Source organism: Dunckerocampus dactyliophorus, chromosome 8 (assembly GCF_027744805.1).
Source record: "Dunckerocampus dactyliophorus isolate RoL2022-P2 chromosome 8, RoL_Ddac_1.1, whole genome shotgun sequence".
In the NCBI taxonomy this organism is placed as follows: domain Eukaryota; kingdom Metazoa; phylum Chordata; class Actinopteri; order Syngnathiformes; family Syngnathidae; genus Dunckerocampus; species Dunckerocampus dactyliophorus.
Window position 1 is genome coordinate 22,594,996 of NC_072826.1, and position 25,205 is coordinate 22,620,200.

The 25,205-nt window shown below is 39.2% G+C and overlaps 1 protein-coding gene across 1 annotated transcript; it reads right to left on the reverse strand.

Moving 5' to 3' along the window:
* Positions 1–237: 237 nt before the first annotated feature.
* On the reverse strand, positions 238–24,480 carry acad9 (acyl-CoA dehydrogenase family, member 9). Its single transcript, XM_054784675.1, has 18 exons — positions 24,063–24,480; positions 23,716–23,809; positions 19,668–19,769; positions 14,674–14,780; positions 14,497–14,597; positions 12,123–12,201; positions 11,889–12,060; positions 9,952–10,025; positions 9,376–9,451; positions 9,238–9,308; positions 9,037–9,156; positions 6,520–6,648; positions 5,620–5,699; positions 4,046–4,172; positions 3,893–3,970; positions 3,410–3,538; positions 718–790; positions 238–582 (listed from the first exon to the last, which is right to left on the reverse strand). The coding sequence occupies exons 1-18, from the start codon at positions 24,249–24,251 to the stop codon at positions 482–484; spliced, it is 1,902 nt and encodes a 633-aa protein (XP_054640650.1). The 5' UTR covers positions 24,252–24,480; the 3' UTR covers positions 238–481.
* Positions 24,481–25,205: the final 725 nt, after the last annotated feature.

Sequence of the window (25,205 nt, forward strand, 5' to 3'; positions counted from 1 at the left end):
GAAACAAGGGTGGTCTAATATTTTTTTCTATGACTGTATTATATAATAATACATGTATACAATCATTTGTGTGTGTGTATATTCTTTTTTATAATATTTTTTTATTTAATATTTTTTAATCTTCTAAAATTATTTTAAAATAATTGTATTTATTAAATAAATGTTCTAATTATTTAAATTAAATGATTAAATGTTATTTTTTAAATTATTTTATTTAATATTACATGTTTTAATGATTTAATTGTAATTATTATTATTATTTTCATGATTTATCCATCCATCCATCCTTTCCTTCTGCTTATTCAGGTCCAGATTGTAAACAAAAATGATAAAATTTCAGATTCATTCAATTTTTTGAATGATTTAATAGGAGTTGTTTTAAATTAAATTTAAAAAATGTTGTATAATGTACTGTATACCGCGTGTGTGTATGATATAACCGACTTTATTGTCCATCCAGTCACAGTGTTAGTCACAGAAGTCAAAATGTTCTGTCCAGAGGATGAGAGCAGATGTATGCTCTGTTCTCCAACACATCCTGAGCAATCTTCTTGATGTTGGCGTCATTATTCTCAGGAGAGTCTGGGCATAGAAACCATTGAGATGGGAATTAAATAGCAATGCTTATCACCAACAGCCAAATAATGAAAATGTTATATGTTGGTGTAATTGTGCCTTCTCAAACATGGACAATGTGTCATTGTTGCATTTACATACGTTTTTGCAGTTGAGTCATCCAATAATTGTTCTTGAAGTACGCGTCATTGCAGAAGGTGTTTGTGAGCAGCACCTAAGAAAAAAAGATTGACATGAAATAAGAGCGAACATGCTACACAGATCCTGCAGTAAGAGTTAGCTTGGAGTATCAAATTCCTTACATCGATTTTTTTTGTGTTTTTACAAATTGCGTAATCGTATACAGCTGTTTTTTTCATGTTTTACAGTATGAAGGTGTTGTATGTTACATGTACATTAGAGTGGACCCGCGCACATTTGCAATTCAACGTTCACGGTCTTCCCAGGCCATTTTTTTTCTCTCTTCTCTCTTCACTTCATTCACTGTAGGTTGGTAATCATTTATAAATACGTGATAATGCAGGTGAAGCGTGTATTATGCATGTACCACGGTTTACATTTTTTAATGTCTATGCTTAACTGATGTTTTCTTCATCAAGCACTGAGATTTCCCACTTGGTTCAACGGTCCTTGAACGCACAATAGCTGTGTGCTGTGATTGGCTACACTGTCACTCCGGTTCCATCTGTTAATGTGTAACGGATGCCAGCCTGTGAGGCTGCGCAAGTGTACGTTGGTAAACCTCAGTCCCTCTGGCTTAAGAGCTGCGCTGAACACGCGGTCGACAGTCCGGGCTTTTGGCCGTGTAGTCCACACTCTCGCCTCACATTACGAAGGTCCTGTGTTCAAGCCCCGGTGCGGGCAGTGCAAAACAGGGCGGGTTACAAATTGACCATCTTACATTATTAGCGCTGGGCATCGAGTCTCAAGCTTCGATGGGAACCGGTACTAACATTCCGATACTTTTTTAAATTTTGATTTGTAGTTTCAATGCCCTGTCCACCGACTGGAAGAAATAGCAACAAACACCAACAAACATGAAGCCGGAAAGCACCAACAAAGAAGAAGCAGCTACAAAGTTTGTCTTAACTTCATTAAAAAAAGAAAAAAAAACGGTCAACTCACTGCAACGTTTGCAACACAATATCATCATGCAAGGGACGTGACCAACACGATTAAACACCTTCAGATTCATGGTGTAGAAATAACAGAGTGCCCCGTCTTTGATGCGCTACGTTGGGCTTCCTCTAAGCAGTAAGAATCACAAAAGTCAAACAATAAATGACGTATGTCTCATGCCAATCTAACCGAAGGTTTCAGGATGCCCACAGATGTAAATAAAGCGCAGGAACTATGGCTGTAGGATGCACATTTATTCACTTTATACGCATCTCTTTTAGCAAACATCAAGAGACCTCAACCCACAAACACACATACAGCCTTCAACATAAGAGCAATTTGCACTACATCTTGTTTACTTGTGCTAACAAAATAAGCGTGTTATAAAAAAAATAGCTTACAGAGAAGTATACTAGTGTTAAAATGGTAGCTAAAGACTCATAGCTCATAGCAGTGGTTCCCAAAGTTTTTACAGTCACATAGCTTCAGACATTTGACATGAAGCCATGCACCCCCTACTTCTGCACACTTAAAAAACAAACCTCTTTATCTTAATTAACATGAAATATTGAACATAATTAATTGGTTAATTCAATTTATAGCAATTCCGGGTGAAAAATGTGTATTTTGCATGATCACAATAGATAAGTAATCATCCTACATATCTTTTATTCCACTCTGATGTTTGCATTCTTCTGTTTGAATGGGTTGTATTTGTATTTGTACTTTATTTATCCCACAGCAGGGAAATTCACTTGTTACAGCAGCAAGCAAGATACGCAAGTAAAGAGTACAGTGTAAAGAATGCATATTGACTACAACATGGTTCAGGTGGTGCAGGTGTTGAATTTGAGCTTCACTTTTTTGTCCACTCACGATGGCTATGGTTTAAGCCTGCATATTCATTTAATACCAAATTGAAGGGGAAAGTTTAACAATCACAATAAAGCAGTATCCGAAGAACAAAAATACATAAAACCAACGATAATGCCTCATTTTCAAGAGAATCCCCATTCACAGTGACAGAATTTCACCGCTGCACCGTGTGGGGGGACTGGAACACCAACAGAAATGAAATTTAAAAGATTAAACACCCTTAATGCACAAAATAATCATGTCACTTACGTATTCATATGATGCACACAGAGTCAATGAACAACGTCATACTCTGTCTCCTTTCTCCGAGGCGTTCAGGCGCACTCGTGATCAAGAGTGTTAGGCGCTAATCGTTTTTCATTTTCATACACGTACCCCCAATGACAATTGGTGAACCCCTTGGGGTACAAGTAATCCACATTGGGAACCTTTTGCAAGTTGTTTGATATTCTGCACCCATGTTAGTGCATGTTTAAGTGCCTGCAGCATCACACACATTCACTAACACACAAACATCTTTTGTGAACACTCCTGATATAGAATAGATCTGTGATAAATTAATAGTAAAGTTAATTTAAAAAAAAAAAAAAAGTTCAGACCATTACAAAATTCATGGGGATTTCCAGACATTTCATCCAAAAATAATTCTGGTTAGTGCCTTCTTTTAAACCATGCACATTTTTGCCTCTTAAAAGCATTGGTATTATAGAATTGTAATTAGAACCGGTATCGTTCAAAATCAAACGATGCCCAACCCTATACATGATTATTCATTAGTGGGGAGTACCTGTACTGTACATATGCTTTAAATGCGTTTAGCAAGGGTGTGTGACGATACCTCGTGATCATGGTTCCTCAAGCCCAGGCTGATGGAGCGGCTGCTTCTGGACAACACAGCTGTCATGGCGTACAGGTTGATCAGCACATCTGCTACTTTCTTCAGAACGAGCTGTTCATCCACAATCGACTAATACCATTAGGGAAAGAAAACAACAACGTTGCATGAAGAGTTTGACTTTCTCACTAATCCAAAAGCAGAACATTTGAAGTGCTTTTGCCTATCCCAGCTGACTGTGGGCGAGAGGCGGGGTACACCCTGGACTGGTCGACAGCCAATCGCAGGTCACATATAGACAAATAATCTTTGACTTATATTATTTATTTGATACAATGATTATATTACCATTGTGTGCTTTTGTACATTTTTCATGACTCAGAGTCGTGAATAAATGTGCAATGCACTGCTTATCGTCTGTTCTTCCAGCAAAGTCAAGGATAAGTCTGATGAGGACGTGAAAGTGACAAGAATGAGAAATGTTACCTTTCCATATCTGTACAACAGGTTCTCCACAGTCAATCCAAAGAGGTGAACATTCTGTTCAAACTTAAGTGCGCTTTCCTGCAACAGGAGAGCACATAAACTCAAGAAAAGCAAAACCTTCAAATATAACATTTATCCAGAAATAACCCTGACCTCAAAGTTTGGATGGACGACTCCATTTTTTCCACGAAGGCCAAAGTCTGGGGAACTTCCAAATAAGTTCTTCATCTTCTTGCCCACCATCCCCAAAGCCATGCCTACATTTCCTTTTTTCATCTCTCTGGAGACAAAAGAAAAGAAAGAGCGTCACTTCCTTTATGCTTGCTGTAGACTGAGAACATTTGGGTGTGACATTAAAAGATGAATATGAGAGCAGAGAAGAACATTTCAGGTATTTACATCTGGATCGGATGCACGACTTACAAGACAGCACCTTTTGTTTGAACCCACCCATTTTTTTCAGGTGAGCAAAAATGTTGGAATTGGTGATGTGCGATATCTGATACTGAGTAAAATTCGAGCTGGTATCAGCGATACCGATCAAATACTTTGTGCAAATACACCTAATGTGTCTGGTAAATTTTAAAAAGTACTGTATTTAAAATCATTGCAGAGCTCATAGCATAAAAATCCGAGACATCAGAGCAATATATTTATGTATTTTAAATTCTAAAGCATATATGTGCCCTGCGTTTGGCTGGCGACCAGTCCAGGCTGTGCCCCGCCTCTCGCCCGAAGTCAGCTGGGATAGGCTCCAGCATACCCACGACCCTAATGAGGATAAGCGGTATAGAAAATAGATAGATGGAAGTAGATGAAGTACATTGAGGTAGTGCCGTGATTTACAATACAGTCATCCCTAATTTAACTGGTTCCAGACTCGATCGTGATAGCTGAATTTCCGTTAAGTAGGATTCAATATTAATACATCGAAAATTTTCATAGAGCATCGAAAACCTGTTTATGAATTTCTAAATACGTTTTTTTTTTTTTTTTTTACCATTAGAGCCCTCTAGACATGAAATAACACCCCTATAGTCACACCTTTACACTCCTATTCTTTTGTTTACAACACGTTGCTCAACTGCAGGCTAAGGGAATCACTGCAGGGACACGAGACAGACACCGCTTTAAATATAGCATGCTAGCAAGCAAACTAGTAAGCCTCGAATGTATTTATACTAAATTAAAGTATTTTAAATGGAGTGGGGAAGGAGGACAAAGAAAGAAGCCAAAAATTTACCACTTCCACACGGAATAGGACAGGACCTTTTTTACTCGATCATGTCAGACATGCCATGGCTGATTCCATGCAGTGTGATGGTAACCTCATCTAGGGGTTGCCAACCCCTGGGGTAGACTGTGACTCAGATTCCATGTGTTCATGGATCCTCTTACATTATCATTCATTAGTGGGGTGTACCTATATATTTTATACTATAAATGTGTTTAAGTGTGTGAGGCGTATTTAGGGCTGTGTCTATAAATGTTTATACACTGCATTACCCAGAAGGCTTAGCGCTGTACACTGGAACCGGAAGGGGGACATTATTGTCTAAGCTGCGAGTGAGTACAAAGGTACTGTTGGAGCTTCCATTGTAAGTGAGTGCACAATGGTCATTGAGGAGAAACCAAGAGGGTCCTGGAGTTGAACCTAATCTAACAGTTCACTGACGTTTAAACACCAAACAAACATTCACTTAAACATTTCTGTTTATATGACTTACTGGATTTTTCCTGTGAGCGTTTTACCAGCATACTGCATTCCAGTCAGAGCGATGTACATTCTTAGAATTTCATTGGTACCCTGGAAACAACACACTGCATAAACCGTTGCACATGAATGCATCTGTAAATGTTTTGAATATAAAAGTACACTACAAATAAGTTGTTGTACATGTAGATGCCATTTTTTATTGTATTTTTGAAGATGACTATGGATACAATGCTTCTTTTATGAAGACTGGTCAGCCATGAGGCACAAATGCAACGCCTTTATCCACTCAAAAACGAAAAATATTTACTTGAAGAAACAAGAACTATGGAAACAAGAACTATTGGTACCGTGATGAACTTGGAACTGGATTCCCCCTCCCTTTCCTGTCTGCCGCTGGCCTGCGTTCACGCTCATCATTTGCGCTATGACCTGTTTTACCTGTCCCATCCCTTCTATTCTATTGTTTTACTTCAATTTCCCTGATTTTGTGGATTATTTCCAGGCTTATATGGAGTCATTGTGATCAGGGACGTCACTTGAAGATGAGGAATGCACATTCTCAACATAGGCATCATCAATGTATTGATTCTTTGAAGAACATTTATCAGGACTTGTTATCCAGCTCTCTTTTCATTCTCTGTCTCCTCTGGAAGACTCAATGCCTTTCCTCCCCTAATTCTTTATAAAGATACCTTTATATGAACAAAAATTATCTAAAGACATATTCATCTATCTTGGATATCAAAATATGCAGATTTGGATAGCATTTTTTAATTCCTACTCTCCTTTCCAGGCTGTACTGTACACGGATGACTACATTCATGTTTCATTTCAATGGCATCGGCTCTTGTCTAGAAATAATGAAACGGTAGATGAAAAGTGAGCGGTGTGCTCACTACACAAGCTTTACCTCAAATATAGGCAGGATGCGACAGTCCCTGACGTAGCGTTCGTACGGATAGTTCTTGGTATAACCCAGACCTCCAAGGACCTGAAGAGCTTCACTCACACAAATCCAACCTCCCTCTGAGCTGAACACCTGTAGAGAAAACACAAATCACATCATATTCCTAAGTGACGTATTGGAAACATTCAGGAGTGCTTGTCACGTGACTAGAACGAGGACATGTCATTCCCAAAATGGCAGTGTGTCATTTCAAAAAGCTTTTTTTTTTTTTTTTTTTTTTTTTTTTTTTAACCATGAAAGCTCAGTTTAAATCCATTTACAAATTAGTATGGTAAGGTTTCATTTATTTTTAACATGCATACAGTTTACATTGGAATACTTCAAGTCACAATTCCACATGTCCGAAAAGGAGTAGAACAAAGCAGAGCTTATTTATTCCTACCCCATCTCTGTTTCACATCAATTGCTAATACATTTGTTCACTTCCTGTATTCAACATGTACCATTTACCAAATCTGACGTAACTTAAAAAGGGACCTATTATGGTTTTCTTCTTTTCTGACCTATAAATGGTGTTACAATGTTGTATTCTCTTGTTAAACGATGCCAGATAATGAGGTTTGCGTATTTGGACGTGAGCCCTGAAAGCAGTTTTGGATGGCTGTGCACGCTGTGTTTTCCATAGTTGTTTTTTTTTTGTTGTTTTGTTTTGTTTTTTTTAAACACAAAGTTCCACTGACGTCGCTCTGCTTCGCTCTGTTCACAGTGTTACCACGTCGAGAAATGGCTCCCAGGAAATGTTTGTTCGGGTGTGTCTAAAGAGCCTAGCATCAGGCAGAAGAGATTGGAGTTGCTGATTCCCGGCCAGCAAGAGAAAAATATGCTCATCTGTCAACGGCACTTCACACGGGACTGTTTTGTGAACATGGGCCAATACGAAGCTGGACTATCCGACAAACAGTTGCTGAACTCCGACGCCTTTCCAACGTTACTTGGTTGTGTTGAAGAGTTAGAAGAGTAAGCTGTAACAATTTATCAGTGTCCTAACTGTGTTTATTAGGTGTAAGTAATCGAACAAAAGCGACCATCTGTGTAGCATTATAGAGTGTGCTTACAGCGAGCGGAGGGAGTGTGACCAATAACAGCGGAGTGGGCTCAGCGGGACGCATGCCTGCAGGAGGGCCAGGGGTGCAGTAAAATTACACAGACCATTTGGGTGGGCGGCAGGAAACCGAAGGAAACACTGCAGGAAGAGGTGCAGACTCTGGAAGAGCTAGAAAGCTTTCTGTGCGGGTTATCGTGTGTAGCTGCTCTATAAGAGTCCAGAACTTAATACACAGGCCCAAAAATTAGTATAATAGGCCCCCTTCAAGAAAATGATCAGGATGTATACCAATGTGTTACAGTAGAGGGTTTGTAGATCAATACAACAAAAGAAAGAAAAAGATTATTGTCCAGCTATGTATCAATCTTTAATCCACTCATTTGTGGTCTGGATAGGTCTTCCTGTTCTGCATCTTTAATATTTATCCAATTCTTGATATCTTTAAAAAAAAAAAAAAAAAAAAGCAAGCAATCTTCTGGTCCTCCATTTAGCTTGATGTAGATTTGGCATTTAATTTGATATTTAATTTAAATGTATGCATTATGCAAATGCAAATGTCTGCATGCAGTTATCACGTTCTTCCACATTTCCTTGACGAAATGCCTTAATGAATTCCTCTAAATACACTTTAGACATGTAATTAGGTGTATTTAATGTTAAAATATGACATAGGCCATTTACAAAAAAAACAACTAATTTGCTTGATGAAAATAAATAAATTACAGAATAAATATTAAAAATGACTAATAGTGTAAAAATAAAAATAAAATGACTTAAAAGCCTAACAAGTAATAAATATAAAAATGACTTCCATCCATCCATTTTCTGTGCTGCTTATCCTAATTAGGGTCATGGGGGTATGCTGGAGCCTATCCCAGCTGACTTCGGCTGAGGCGGAGTACACCCTGGACTGGTCACCAGCCAATCGCAGGGCACATATAGACAAACAACCATTCACACTCACATTTAGAGCACAATTTAGAGCAGGGGTCACCAACGCTTTTTCTTGCGAGAGCTACTTTTAGAAAATGAAAATGGCCTCGAGCTTCTCATTTTTGTAGAAATGATTTTCATACCTTATTTCAACCCAAACAGATCATATATGCTTGTTTTACCAAAACATTCACAAAATGCTGGTAAGCACAACTCACATTTTATGTTTCTGAATACTTTTCTTTCTAGTGTTCTCACATTAACTGAAAACCTGAATGAAAAGCAGGCTTACGGGCACCTCATGTGGTCGTGGGGGCTACCTGATGCCCGCGGACACTGTATTGGTGACCCCTGCTATAACGTCACACGTTTGACATGAATTAGTAGTATCTATAACGTCTTCTGTGTGGCACTGTATATCCACCATCATTTCCTTGAAACGTATCTGGTTGTTCTGGGTTCAGATAAGATAAGTATCTCACCTTGACCATAGCAGCTTCCAAAGAGCAATCTGGCAGTCCAGGTCTGTCCATCATTCCTGCAGTCAGGTAAGCCATGCTCTCCATCACAAAGGCATTCAGTGCCATGAGTGCAAACTTCTCCTGTATGAACAAGACAAACAGCAGCATTTCACACATGTAGTCCCTCTGGGTGCTCATGAATATTACTGATATTTACTATACCTGTATCATACCAAATTCACTCAGGCTTTTGTTAAACTGCTTCCTTGTTGCAGCATATTCAGAGGTCAGCTCTAAAGAGACAGAAACATTGATTCATTGCTACATCTATTGATCTTTTGCTAATACCAGCAGTATTACCGATCAGTTTCTTAATCATTCCAGCTGAGGAACTTCCCATGCTGAATCTACCAGAGTTGAGTATGTTCATGGCGATCTGGCAAATAAAAAATAAATTTAAAAAAAAGTGATCATGAGAACTGTACAGCTTTTACAAAATAAAACCACCCAGAATGTACATGAATAAAGGATTTTGGATTTACAATTAAGAGGTATAAAACATTGCACATCAAGGAGTATGTGAATTTTGGCCAAGTAGCCAACCCCCACTCTACTTTGTATCAAAGCCTGATCTTCTGGGAGCTGCTGTGATGCAGTTCTTTGGATTACCATAATGAAATGTGTATCACTGGAAAGCACAAAACTTCTACTTTCTAGTAGAGGTTGGACTGTTGGAAGTATTTCCACTGTGCAAAATGCTTCAAGGTTCCTTTCAAAACAGCGACGCAAATTCTGTCATCGGTGTTATGGTTTTTCATAAAATCACTTGGAAAACCTGTGCAGGCTGGATTAAAAACCCTAACGGGTCGTATGTGACCCAGGAGTTGTAGTTTGCCCATGCCTGCTTTAGACAAACTAAGGCAGAGGAAAGATTACCTTGAATCCATCACCTAATTCCCCAATAAGGTTCTCCAAAGGCACTGGAACATTGTCAAAGGTCACTTCACAAGCTGAAAAGGTGACATGGCTCATTAGAAATTATGGTAAAAATGACTTTCAACCAGTGAGTGACGTGTGGTGAGGTTCATGGCTGGTGAGGCACTGACTCCTTTTGAGGTTTTTGATGTTAATACAGGTTGCTCAGAGGATCACAGGATGATAATAAAAATACTTTCTCCAGAAAAACTTTGTTGTAAAAGTCTGCAAGCTTTTGAGGGACAGCAGTGACAAGCACCTTACCGCTCACGCAGGCCCCCTTCAGGAAGAGGCGAGTACTGCAAGTGCCTCCGTAAAGCTCTCCGTTATAGCGGTTATTTGGTTCCAGACCCGACCGCGATAAATGAATTTCCGCGATATAGGATTCAATGTTAAATTTAATATTTACGTAGTAAGAGCTGTTTATGACTTTCTAAATTGTGTTTTTAACAATATTAGAGCCCTGTAGTCATGAAATAACACCCACATAGTCACCTTTATATTTCTATTATTCATTGTTTACAACACATTGCTAAACTCTTATCCTGCAGGGACTCCAGATGGCCGCTAGTTAGTTAGCGAGCTAACAAGCTAGCAAGTGGGATTAGCAAAAATAATGTCACACTTGCATGAAATACATTACACAGGCTGTAGAAAGTCAGTGTGGCAATGTTACAAAATTTTGACATTTGTAAAATCAAGTCTGTGATTAATTCTGATAAACTGACTTGGCTTGAACTTTAATTTGATACCTCATTCACGTCTCTACCCCAAATATTAAAGAAGTTACAGCAAATTTTCTACCGGAAAATAGTGCCTTTGGTCCCCATTGTTTAAGACAAAAGCTGTGATCGACCCACGGACAACCGGACTACAAAATATATAATAACTTAGGCTGTGAAAAACTGTTTTAAAAGTCAATCAAAAAGTCCAGGAAAAAAGTCAAGTGCAGCAGCACGCTGTGTATTTGTTTTCAGCCTGCTGAAAAAAACAGCATAGTCCAGCATGGAAATTATGCTGGTCTATGCTGGTTTAGCTGGTGGACCGTGCTGGTATGCTGGTGCTTGTGACCAGCATATCAGCATGGTATAAAACACAACATATGCTGTTTTCCAGCAAGGCACCCCACACTAACCACAATGCAAACGCGACATGTAGTATTTCCAAGCAAAACACAAAAACAATTCAATTTGAATGAAATTTCGTCTGCAGATAGACATTTAGGTAAATGAATCATCCACATACCTTTTAACTTTTTCCATAGCTCCGGTCCGTGAATTTGAAAGGCTTGAAGTTGTACGGTACTTAATTTTTACAAACACGAATTGACTTGATGTGGTCGAAACACTCAAATACAAATCCGATACAAAATTGTAATTTTGGAAGTAATCTACCTAACAAACATGTATACGAATGAAAATACACCCGATATATGAATATAATGCATTTTTAAGGACGTCCACACAGACTCTCCTACAGAGAACACACGCTCACTGTCAAGATTTTTTTATCGCTAAAATATGGGTTGTGTAACATTGCTACTTAGTGTATAATAAATGCAACATTATATTATTGGTGACAGGCTGACAAACACAAACTGGCAGGTGCCATGATAGGCTGGGCTTGCGCACCGAGCAGAGAAGAGATGCTCGTGGCAGCCCCAGCTTAGGCTTCTGCCCTGTATTTCAGGAAATGTGCAAATTCATCCATTTTTACTTAACAAATTTGTGAGAAAAAAAAACGATTGAAATCATACAGAAAATACATTTATTATACAGATCAATGGACAAATATTAATAATTATTTTGTTATTCATTTTTTGGTTTTTCATCATGACAGGCCTCATCTGCCTGCCCGACCACACATCACTCACTGCTTTCGACATAAAAGTTGCTTACTGTTTGAGCCTCGGATGCCAAGTTTGTCCTCGGGCTTTCCACTGGTGATTCCTCCAAACGCTCTCTCCACAACAAAGGCAGAAATCTTATCCTTCTTCACGCCGTCTACTTCTACCTCAGTGCGTGCAAACACAGTCATGATGTCGGCCAGTCCTCCGTTTGAAATCCAGATCTGATTGACAGCCAGCAAAGCTTCAATAAGAAGACAATACTTAGAGGGTACATGCTTTTTACCTTGGACCCGTTGATCAGGTAATGCGTCCCATCCTCTGATAGGGTTGCTCGTGTCTGAATGGAGGCTGCATCACTTCCACTGAAAACATCAAACACATCTTTAGTGAACAAACACAGAACAAAGTGGATAATTCCACGAGTAATTTTAAAAACGCACATTTCCCCCACGCTGGTGTTAAATAAATAAATAAATAAATAAATAAAGTCCATCCTCATGAGTGGAGTTAAAATAATTTACACACAAAAACACATTCACCGGCTGTCATGCTGATTATGGCCAATCAGAAGCCTGAAAAAGCAACAAGCTGCATCTGTTCATCAACATGATGATATATTACGTGTACATTATCTTTAAATCAGTGCACACTTACATGGAGCCCAGGAAACATCAGGGAAGTTTTTCTTTTATGATTCATGCTACAAAGACGCACACACGCGGGTCTACCAGCTACGCAAAATGAAACCAACACGCGCAAGTCAAACTTCATGTTGTGTTGTTAAAAAAAGCTTTAAAATCATGAGATAAAGTTGCACATTTCTCAGGACACACACCAAAAAGCTCAGTTTTACCCATCCACACAACACTGTAGCAGTTTTTTTTGTTGTTTTTTTTTTTTTTTAAATCAGCTGGTGTTTTCTACTTTTGTGTATGGACGTGATGCCATTAAGCACAGAGAAATGTGTTTTTACAATATATTTGTGTGGACTTAGCATACAGGCGGTCCTCATGTTACAGTTACCAGTCGGTATAAAAAAGTCACGGCTTCCCTAAAACGTTTCTGCGGTATGAGAGAAAGTGGAGGTCCAGTGCGGCCATTACGTGGAAATACTTTGTCACGACCTGTCTTATTCCTCTCAGTTGGAGAGGTGTGTGCTGTGCTGCCAAAAGTCGGGCAAAGATTGCACTGGCATCAGAAGGAGACAGGAGTGGAGATAAGTTGTATAAACCGTTAACTCGCCAATGAATAACAAGGAACAACATCTCAGTTGCGAACAACAATCAGATGACGTGGAAACGGACGTTTGTGGGCCACAGGTGCAGCAGCCTAATCAGGCGGCAGATCAGGCGGCAGATCATCCTGGCGGATCCCGAGTCGTTCCCTGGCCAGTTGAGAGACATAGTCTCTCCAACATTTCCTGGGTCTTCCTAGAGGCCACCTACCGGTCGGTTGTGAACACCTCCCCAGGGAGGCGTCCGGGAGGCATCCTGACCAGAAGCCCAAGCCACATCATCTGGCTCCTCTCAATGCAGAGAGGAGCAGCAGTTTTACTCAGAATGTCAAACCTACCCATGCCTGGTTACGACATTTCGTGGTTACGACGCACTCCCACAAATTATCAATACAGTACAAAAAGAAAGCGATAACTACTTAGGTGTGCATGTCGGAAGAATATACTACTCGCTACACTATCACTTTTGTTCTTTTTCCACAGTTTTCTGAAAATAGACATGGAAAAATGTTCAGAAAGTGGACAAATCAACACCGGTTGCATGCTTGGTCCAAGCTGCTTGCACACCACGACCTTCATGAGGGATAAAAATGGTGTCTTTCAACATGTGAAAGGTTCTGCTCCTATGAAATGAACAGTGACAACTAAGCAGTGTAGTGCTCTCATTATTGACATTTCCTTCTCTCAATAAGCCTGTCTCTCACTCTCTTTCTGTGTGCAAGACAAGAATAAAAGTAAGGACTTGGTTAGGAATTGGGCCGCACGGTGGCAGAGTGGGTAGCATGTTGGCCACACAGTGAGGAGATTGGGAAGATCTGGGTTCAAATCTCCGCTTTGGCATCTCTGTGTGGAGTTTGCATGTTCTCCCCGTGCGTGCATGGGTTTTCTCTGGGTACTCCGGTTTCCAACCCACATCCCAAAAACATGCATGTTAGGTTAAATGGTGACTCCAAATTGTCCATAGGTATGAATGTGAGTGTGAATGATTGTTGGTCTACATGTGCCCTGCAACTGGCTGGCGACCAGTCCAGGGTGTACCCCGCCTCTCGCCCAAAGTCAGCTGGGATAGGCTCCAGCATAACCGACCCTAATGAGGATAAGCGGCATAGGCAATGGATGGAATTGGTCTCTATTTTTATGACGTTTCATTTAATCTTTCTATTACTTTATTTTCTAAGTCTGTCATGTGTTCTGTGTAAAAAGAATGACTTCATCTTTTTAATTTTGTGAAAAGGCTTCAAAAAAGTGATACACATTCAAAGAGAAAGCTTATTATTAGTTAAACTTTTCAACTTTTTCTCATTACATTATGCCTTTTGCGGTATTTGGCCCAATCGTTTGCACCCCCTGGTGTCCAACAGCAGATGGTGCAGGCTGATTAAGCCCAATTAACTCATGCACTTGTTGATTAAACATATTTTACCTTCCAGGTTCCGTCAAACAAAAAGCTGCAACGTTTTCTCCTGTGGCGAGTTTGGGCAGATACTTGTTCTTCTGGGATTCATTCCCCGCTATGAGAATACCCTAAAAACACAAGTGGGGAAAAAAACATAAATGTACGCTTCCCCTAGAATTGTACATTGAATGCAAGAATGTTAACCTTCAGTCCGATGGCTTGGTGCGCAGCCAGCGTGACAGCAATGGATCCATCCAAGGAGATGATCTCTGCTAGCCGTGCATACATGGTGTTGGACAGTCCGAGACCCCCTGACGTGCAAACGCAAAACAACTTCTTAAATGAACATGTGCCCACCATATACAGTACAACCCTGACATGATGAGATGGACACTTTGATATTCTTTAATTTTCTTTAGGGAACACACTAAAAACAATCCAGCATGTCTATATACAATAATCCTCACCCTCGCTTCAAATTTTGCGGCTTCACTATCGTTTTTTAAAAAATATACTAATCTGCAAAAAACATGCTTTTTCGTGGTTCAATACGGTCTATTAGTCAAAAATATGCATATTTAAGCATATTTTAAGTATTATTTTGCCAAAATTAGGCATTTTAAAGCATAAAAATGGCTAAATGAAGTAAAATACAAATATGAGGCATTCAGGGGCCATCCACATGGAAACCTTTTCAAGTCAAAAGGACAAAGTATTTCATCTTTTCAGCCTCTCTTCCACATGGAAACGGCGTTCTGGGTCGCCTGAAACAGTATTTTTTGAAAACGGCTTCCAGAGTGGGAAGATTTGGAAACGCCGGCTTGTCGTTTTCGTGTAGACAGCGGACACAAAAACAATGACGTCACCGCCACCCCGTCGCTGTCACGTGACCAGAAGTGAGCTTTGACTACAAGCTAACAGAATATCTGAATGTTTCGACTGACATGACTCACCCCAGTCGACATTCTTGTGATATTTTGTTGTCTTATACGCCATCATCTCAGAAGTAATTCCACTTCTCGTAAAATCTAGATGAGCCTTGGAAAGCGGAAGACGACGGACGCATGTGTCACATGGTTCCATCTGCGTGTCTGCTGACAGCGCCACTCGTAGGTGTGCATTATGTATTATATCGTTATCACTCAGTGATCGGTTCCCATCTGGATGCAACCATTTACTAATCCGGCAGCGTAGATGCAAATTTATTTCAACCCGCTTAAAAAAAATAAATAAATAAATAACTCAGGAGTGTTTCCGTGTTGACAGGGCCTCAGAAGACGCATTCACAGACGTGATGATATGTTGTATTCTACACTTGTCAGTAATGTTACTGTAATGTGTGAGACACACAAGCACCAGACTTGATAGCCGGAACAACAGGCATTTATTGCAGATTTGAATGACAACAAGCACTAAAATCCCTAACACGGACAACTATTGCGGCCATAACCCACACCAAGCTAAAACTCAACTCTGAACCACCGGCATCACTTCCTGTACACCACACACTGAGCTCCCCTGATCACCGAAAATATTTACACTGTAGGAAAAAAAATAATAATTTACTGACTGGGGAAAATAATTATTACAAGTAGATTTTAGAATAACTTTGCATTGATGTCTATTGATTGAATTATTGTTGAGTGCTTTAAAATACGTACAGTATAGATAGAACTTTAATCAATTAATCTGATAACTTAGTGAATGATTACAAGTAGTTTGTAGAAATAATGCTTTACAGTATTAAATAATTAGCCGAGTAGATGAACATCTGTTCGAGTGTGTGGTGCTCACACAGAGGGTACAAACAACTTGTGCCAGCTGGGATCAACAACCAGATAAGGGAACAGACAAAACTGACCTAAGCCTTGAGAGGCTGAGGAAAAGAATGATTTGTTTATGTCAACAACTACAGTAAGTGTTATCAGGCCAGCGAAGGAGCCGGCTATCGTCTGCTGGCGTCGCAAGCTTCGTCAAGGAATCCAGGAGAATAGTTATCTTTGGAGAGACTGACACAAATGGTCTGAGTAAAACAAGTAAAAATGACAGATGGGACTACCGATGGGGACTCTCTTTCATTCGGCCGGAAGATGGGAACAAGTGAATGAAACGGGGTCCAGGGTCCTGTAAGACTGCAAAAAGATATCCTGTCTGACTAATTCTAATACATTTTGTAAAATCTAATTTGGTGTGAGAGTCTTTTTTTTTTCCTTCTCATAACTGGAGATTAAAGAGCACGCAAGGGGGAAGTGAAATTGGCTTAATCAATTTTCCAAAGTGGTCCTTTGACCTTTACGAAGTTGTGGAGAATTTCATCTCCAGCAATTAATGGTGACCCCGAGACGTGATCTCCAGAGGAGGAAAAGACATTTTCGGGTATGGAAAGATGTCTGGAATATCAGGGCCTGCCCACATGAAGGTAAGAAGAGACCTGTTTATTCAAACTCTTCACATTGGCTGTTACTGCATAAAGATATTCCTAAACCTTTCTGAACACATGGTTTGCCACTATTAAGATAAGACAGGATAGCTTCACAGTTGGTTGACGTCGTCAGAGCTGCGGACTCTGTGGTTAGAGTCCACTAAAATTAGGGTTGGGGGCCCGGGGTCCGAGTCCGCTAAGTACCCATCAGAGGTTGTGCACACAAGGATGAGTCTTATTTATGTTTTAAATGTCTTATTTTCTCTTTTTATGTCCACTACACTCCTGATAAAAATGTTAAGACCAGCTGAAAAATTGCAAGAATTAACATTTTACCCTGTTGGATCTTAAGGAGATTCTAAGTAGAGCTTCAAAATGGGAGTGAGACAATAAAATGTTTTGAGTAAGCAATTTATTGCAAACAAGCATTACAGTGAAATAGGCTGTTCACCAGCTGATCAAAAGTTTAAGACCACAGCCTTTAAATGCCAAAATCTTGAAAAAAATGTGGACTCAATGTTATTTTCTATCAGGCATTCACACTATCATGATCTCGATGGCACAGGTGGAAAAGCTTTCTCTCTTCGAAGGCGGTCAGATTGTTGAGCTGCATAAGCAAGGTCTCTCGCAGCACACCATTGCTGCCGAGGTTGGACGCAGTAAGACATTTCTTCAAAGATCCTGAGGATTGTGGAACAAAAAAATGGTAGACCCAAAAAAATGTCACCAGCCCTGAACCGGAGGATCCCACACAGGACCATCCTTGGCCCAAATGAAGGTTGTTACTGGTGCCGACTGCAGTCCAATAACCATCAGACGCCATCTGCGAGTGAAGGATTTTAAAAAGAAAAAACGCCTTCAAAGCCCTCATCTCCTTTAACGCCACAAAATTGCCTGTTTGGAATTTGCACACCACCACCAAACATGGGACACTGAAAGGTGGAAGAAAGTTTTATTCTCTGATCAGAAAAAAATTTAACCTTGACGGCCCTGACGCCTTCCAACGTTACTGGCATGACAAAGAGATCCCAACTGAGGAGTTTTCCACACGGCGCAATGGAGGGGGCGCCATTATGATCTACGGTGCTTTTCCTTCAATGGAACTTCAGGTTGTGTAGGGGCGTCAAACGGCAGATGGCTATGTGGAGATGTTGCAGGGGGCATCCCTCAAGACTGAAGGGCCTCATCTGTGTGGTAACGACTGGCTTTTTCAACAGGACAACGCTGCAGCTCGCAATGGAGGTGTTTTAATAGCGGGCTTTGTGTGTGTCCCATTACGTCCATTGATTAGCTGCCTCTTTTAGCTGTTTTTGTATCTTCAGAACACAAACAAAAGACATGTATGTTCATGTCTCACATAAGGATTGAGGTTGATGGGCAAAATTTAAAAAAAAATTCTTTTCCTTTAAAAGCGTCTGTGTAGGCTCTCAGTCGTACAGGAGTTGTCCATCGAGGAAAAGGCTCCAGAGGATCTTATGGCAACACAAAATTCCTACCTATTTCAAACCAGTAAATACCTTGAGACAAAAATTAGTGCATCCTAAAGACAAGACTCCAAACCAGAAACAAAGCAATGTGGTCTATTCCATCCACTGTAAAGATGAGGAATGCAAAGAGCACTACATTGGGGAAACTAAGCAAATGCTCCAAAAAAGGCTTTATCAACATCGCAGGGACAATTCTAGTGGTCCTCAATCAGCAGTACATCTACACCTACCAATCACTCTTTTCAGGACAGCGAGGTAAAGATTTTGGCCAAAGAAAACAGATGGTTTGAAAGAGGAGTAAAGGAAGCCATTTTTGTCAAACAACAGAACCCATCATTGAATCGGAATGGTGGTTTGAGGTTTAATTTGGACCCTGTGTTCAGCAGGTTACTGAGACCAAAACCCACAGCTCTTAGTCTTGCAAATGAGGTGAAGCCAGGGCCGAGCCAGAACAATAGATGCTAACGAGCCAGGATCAGAGTCGTTCATACCCTATTCAGGGAGCGACACTTCCCCTTTTATCGGAGGTGTTAATAACAGGATAGGATTATACCACTACTCCGCCCAGGCTTAGTGTAACGAACCAATAGGAGGAGGGTGTTGGCACACCAATTCCGCCCACTGTTACGGTATTTAAGGCCTAAGCTACCAGCACTTATTAGTTCGCTGACGAAGCTCTTCGGATGAGGAGCGAAACGTCCGACACTTTCTTCACAGAAGTACAGATGACGCCTCAAGAAGCCTTTTCCTTTAAAACTTAGCGATGCCTCTGAATTATGATACGAATTAAAAATTAAAAACAAAACTCTTTTCCTTTAAAACCTAGCGATGCCTCTGAATTATGATACAGTAATTGCAGTTCATTGGTTTCAGACCCGACTGTAATAAATGAATTTCTGCAACACTCGTGCTCGTGTGTGTTGGGGTTCAGAGTTGAGTTTTACCTGGATTATGTGCGATAATTCAAACCTGCAATAAAGGCCTGTTCTCCGGTGATCAAATCTGGTTAGTGACAAGTGTATAATAGTATATCTCATTGTTATATTTTTTGTTGTATTTCACTTCATTTAGCCATTTTTATACTTGAAAATGCTTCATTTCGGCAAAACCTACGTAAAATTAGCTTAAATATGCATTTTCTGTACCAATACAACATATTTAACCAGAAAGCATGATTTATTACGATATTTTTGAAAAAACGTGATAGAGTGAAGCCGCAAAATTGGAACCGCCAAGTATATGATTGATATGAAATGTGAGCTTATGATCTGGTTACTTAAGAGTCTTACCATACTGCTCCGGGATCTGGATTCCAAAAAGTCCAAGCTCTTTTATTCCATCTAACGTCTCTGTGGGAATGCTGGCTTCTCTGTCAATTTTCGCTGAGTCGACTGTCAAAAGATGACATCATTGTGAATGCATTTTACATTTGATTGGATGGGGGAAGCTTTCCACACAAAAATGCTTTCAAGGACAGTTGACACAGACTTGTATGGAAACGTCTTCATGACAAATACATTTGACATACAGCAATGCATTCACGGCAACACAGTGTTGTGATTGATATTGCTGTTGTTTTTCTGTGCTACCTACTGTATACTCCACTTATAGGGCTTGTTTTAATGTGCGGTGCCTTAAATTATTCTGGTCCTTGGATTCTAGATACTACTGTTACAGACGACTTCCAGCGGCAACGTTTCTTCTTAACAGCACCTCTACGCAAATTTGAGTGAGCGTTCCACCGAGAGTTACTGGAGTATACTCCATTTGAAAATTCAGCTAAGCTGTTCCACTGCTAACATTGTGTCTCTCTGGTCACCTGCTGCAAGTCTGACATGTCATCAGAGCATCCATGTGTCACCATCAACACTGGAGAAATTGTGTGATCTATGCACTCCAGCATTGGAAACACCACAATATTCCCGCACACTCAGCGGGACAGACATCCTGGGATGGATTCCAATTTGCGCAGAGTGGATTTCAATGTTTTAAGACATGTACACAGATTCATCTCAAAGTAGGTCAAATTCAAACTTTTTAACACCCGGTCCATCAACAATAAAGCCCCACTGATTGGAGAACCCATCAGGGAGATAGGACTGGACTTGATGTGTTTAACAGAAACCTGGCACCAGCCTGACAGAACGTTACGTTACTTGGAGGCAGCTCGCAGCACTGGCCGTGGTGGTAGCCTAGCTGTCATCCACCCACAGGACCTGGAGCTGTTCCCAATCCAGGTTCCCACAACAACGTCCTGCGAGTGTCTTGCATTTAAATATGAACTCCCCACGCCCCCTTCCCATGACTGTTCTCATCTACCGGCCTTCCAAATCCAACTCTGCTTTTATCCTTGAAATGCCTGATCTCCTCACAACGCTCCGTAACACCTCTGCCAATGCCATAATCCTGGGAGATTTAAATATGCATGTCGACAACCCCCCATGCCACTCCATTGCCGATTTCCTTCAGCTACTGGACTCCCTACACCTGCAACATGTTGATGTCCCCACCCACTCCAGGCACCTGCACTGCAAAAGTAGCTCAACATACCCAGGCTACGCACTCATGATGCAGCTCAACAAAACCTAAAAATCCCCAAACAAAGTTAAAAAGGTACTGCAACGGTGGTTATCGACTTAGTTTGGCAAGTCCGGTTCTCGGCTTTGTGCTCAGTGCGCGTTCACATAAAAGGGGGCATCTGACATCATTTTATTCTACTTCCGAGCAAAAATGGAGTGATCCCGGCCGGTGTATTTTACACAATATGAGCAAGTAATTGTTAAGGAGCGTTAAGAAGAGTTAAAAAAATATTATCACCGCTAACAAACAACACTGTCGCCACCAATAGAGTGACGGAGGACTTCTGGCAGAAAACTGCTGAACGTGTACATTTGTAAGTGTACATTGATTGTTACACTATACCCTTAGTGTTTTCATTTTTGAAAGTTCAAACAATCTTGTTTTGGGCATCCATTTTAGTTTTCGTCTTAGTCTTTTGGATAAAAATGCTTCTAATTTTAGTCACATTTTAGTAATTTCTATACAGTATGTGACAGTTTTAGTCCAGATTCAGTTGACAAAAATCCCAAAAAAGGTTTACTCAACAAAAACTAAAAATGTTTGTGTAGTTTTAATCAATTTTAGGTTAAAAAAATGTTTGAAATATAATTTATATAAAAAAAAGGAAAAAAATTACCCTCTCTGTACACAAACTACACCTTTAAAAGTCTACAGGTGAACACAAAATCGAATGTCAGTATATCATGTCATGCATTTTAAACATCTGACAGTCTATCAGTAATTTGTAAATACAGTATTATAATATCTTTGTGAATATTCATTTTCGTCAAGTCTCTTCAACGAAAACTCACACACAACTCGAGTCTTGTCTTCAAAGAGCCATGTTAAGCTCGTCACCATCTCGTTTGTCATGAAAAAAAGGTTTGTCAACAAAACAATTTCGTCTATTTCATTGTTGACGAAAACAACACTGCTCCAGAAACGTATGTCACCGACACAACTAAGCACATTGCCTTGGGCAAAGCAAGGTTGCACCCCCACAATGTCAACAACGGTGTCCCTCAGGGCTCCATGCTGGGCCCCACTCTCTCCACCCTCTATTTGCTCCACTTCAGCAATCTCATCAGCAAGCATAGGATATCCTACCATTGCTATGCTGATGACACGCAGCTGTACCTAAGAACAACCCCCACTTCTCCTGCTTTCCCGTCAACATCCACACTGACCACCTGCCGAAAGGAGATAAGAGGTGTGGATGAAGCTCAATTTTCTTCCCAACCCCCAGACTTCCATAGGCACCTTATTTTCTTTTCAGTTATGAACTTTAAAACAATATGCAGAACACAAAATTAATTATACCGTGGAGATACCAAATTTACATCTTATAGCAAATATATGGAGAGTAGTTTAGCTATATTTGTTTAATAAACTCACTTTAATATTGACTTGATTTAGATATTTTTTCCTTGTTAGTTCATTAAATTTAGTATTGGTTTGCTATTCCAATATTTTTTAAATAAAACAAAATTTTGTGTTAATTTACTGGTTAGATTTTTTTATAAACTAAATTTAGTATTGATTGTACGTTCCAATTTTTATGAACAACATTTTGTACTGATTTACTGTTCCAATTTTTTTGAATAAAATAAAAATTTGTGTTGATTTACTGTTTTGATATTTTTAAATAAAACTACATTTTGTGTTTATTTTCTCTTCCAATCCTTTATAGACAAAATTCAGTATTGATTTTCTCTTCCAATTTTTTTAAATGTATTTATTATTACAACTAAAAATTTTTTTTTTCCATTTACTGTTTTGATATTTTTTTTAAATAAACAATTTTTTAATTTGATTTCCTGTTTATATATTTTTTTTAATAAAACTAATTTTAGTATTGATTTAATGTTTGGATATTTTTAAAAATTTAGTGTTTTTCTGTTCCACTTTATAAAAATTGAGTATTGATTTACTGTTCTGTTTGTTTTTTTTAAATAAATTAAATTTAGTATCAATTTGCTGCTTCAATATTTTTTTAAATAAACACAATTTTGTATTGATTTCCTGTTTAGATAGTTTTTAAATAAAACTAATTTTAGTATTGATTTCATGTTTAGATATTTTTAACAATTTTGCGTTTATTTTCTGTTCCAATTCTATATAAAAATTTTGTATTGATTTACTGTTCTGATTTTTGAAAAATAAAAACTAAATTTAGTATTGATTTGCTGCTTCGATATTTTGTAAATACAATTTTGTATTGATTTCCTGTTTAGATATTTTTTTTTAAACTAATTTTTAGTATTGATTTAATGTTTAGATATTTTTAACAATTTTGTGTTTATTTTCTGTTCTAGTTCTTTATAAAAATTCAATATTGATTTACTGTTCTGTTTTTTTTAATAAACTAAATTTAGTATCAATTTGCTGCTTAGATATTTTTTAAATAAAATGTAGTATTGATTTCCTGTTTAGATAATTTTTAAATAAAACACATTTTAGTATTAATTTAATGTTTACATATTTTTAATAAGCAAAATTTTGTATTGATCTACTGTTTCACTCTTTAAAAAAAAAATACTGTTTACTATAATTACTGTTTTAATGTTCAAATGACACGGAGTGTCCCTAAAGTCTGAATATGTACTATACAGGTATATTTAATACGTATGATATACAGGTGCATTAGAATCAAAGTGATTTGACTTGAAGAGTTCAAGACAATTCAAGACTCAATTAAAGGAACCAACAAAGCATCAAACATGAAAGCTAAAAGGTACTGTACTTGAAAATATCAATAATAATAATAATAATAATCACCTTCCTCGTTGAAGAATTTTTCCACAGGGGCAACAAGCTGGTTGATTTCTTCCAATTCTTCATTTGTAATTTGTGGGAAAGGGAATACTTCAGCCTGGAAGACACAGAAGCATTAAAATCGTCACCATGACCAAAAAAGGACAGTGAAAATACCTCCCAATTGGGTTCAATAAGAGCTCACTGGGAAAAGGAAGCAATTAAACGATAAAGTGGGTGTACAAAAAAAAATGTCTGCCTTTCGTTTTCCTCAAATGTTCTTTTTAATTTGACTCGTTGAAACTGTACGTTTGAAGAAAATAAGGCCATTTTACCCTAAATAATAAGAATGATAACAACTATAAGTGTACCTTGTTGACTTGACCGAGGAACAAGTCCTTTGCGTAAGCGAGCTTTGGTGAATGACATTTAAATGACCTCTGCTGCGGCAAACAACACACTTTATGTCTCAGGTATATTTGTCTGTCCAATAATAAATGTTTCCTCAACTGAGCTGTGCTAACACGGTTAGCCACCAGGCGTATTCCACTCAGATTCATCTTGACTTTCAACTCAAGCAACTGCTGGTAAACCGCTCCTTCTTCTCCTCCCCGTTCTTCTCCTCTATGTGGATTCTCAGCATAAAATAGGGAAACTCCACACTTCAAATGTAAAACTCCTTTTAGGTTAAAGGTGAAACGTCTTCAACAAGCAGGAAGACTGCAGTTGCCTTGAGTCAGCGTCGTACTCAATTTCAGTGTCTGCAGCCTTCGCAGCTGCGTCCCAGTAGTGATGTGTCGGTCGCGAACGAATCGGTTTTAAGAACCGGCTCTTTAACATGAAAGACAGGGGCCTGCTTGCGTCGTTGGGAGCCATTTGGGATCCGATTAGTTTTTTTCCTCGTCTTTTTTTTCTGTTAAAGGCGAATGCCATCGGTCAAGATGTGCTGTGCTCACATTGGGTATAGGGGAGGAGCTTTTTCTGGCGTCGTTGGAGAGTTTTTTTGGTATTTGGGGACTTAAAAGTGAAAGTACATATTGTTCTGCAGTTTGAGTTCTTACTGAGCTGCAGCTGAGTGCTGCTGAGTGGTCCGCCTCGCCCCATAGCAGTCACAAGGGGTCAGTGCACTGCCAGCTCCCACGGCACACTTGAGAACATAGTGGAGCTCTACGCATCCATGAATCCTGCAACTGTGAGGTGCAATGTAGATCTCGCCCTGTTTTACACAGCGTCATTTAAAATGTAAATGTTTCCTCATCGTCATTAAATTACTACTCATTACACTCTAGCCTCGTTCAGACTCAGTCACTTACCTGTCAGTGTGTCAGAAATGTGGATGGAAGAAGAATATTAAACAAGTTGTAGATAAAGGGCTTGGAGGTGCTGGCCAAGATAAGATATGAAAATTATTTTATTTTGATGAAGTGATGACCAATTTTAAATGATTGTAAAAAGTTTGAAATTTGCATGCAGAGATTTGACTTTGTCTATGGAGAGGGGTCTTTTGTTTTTGT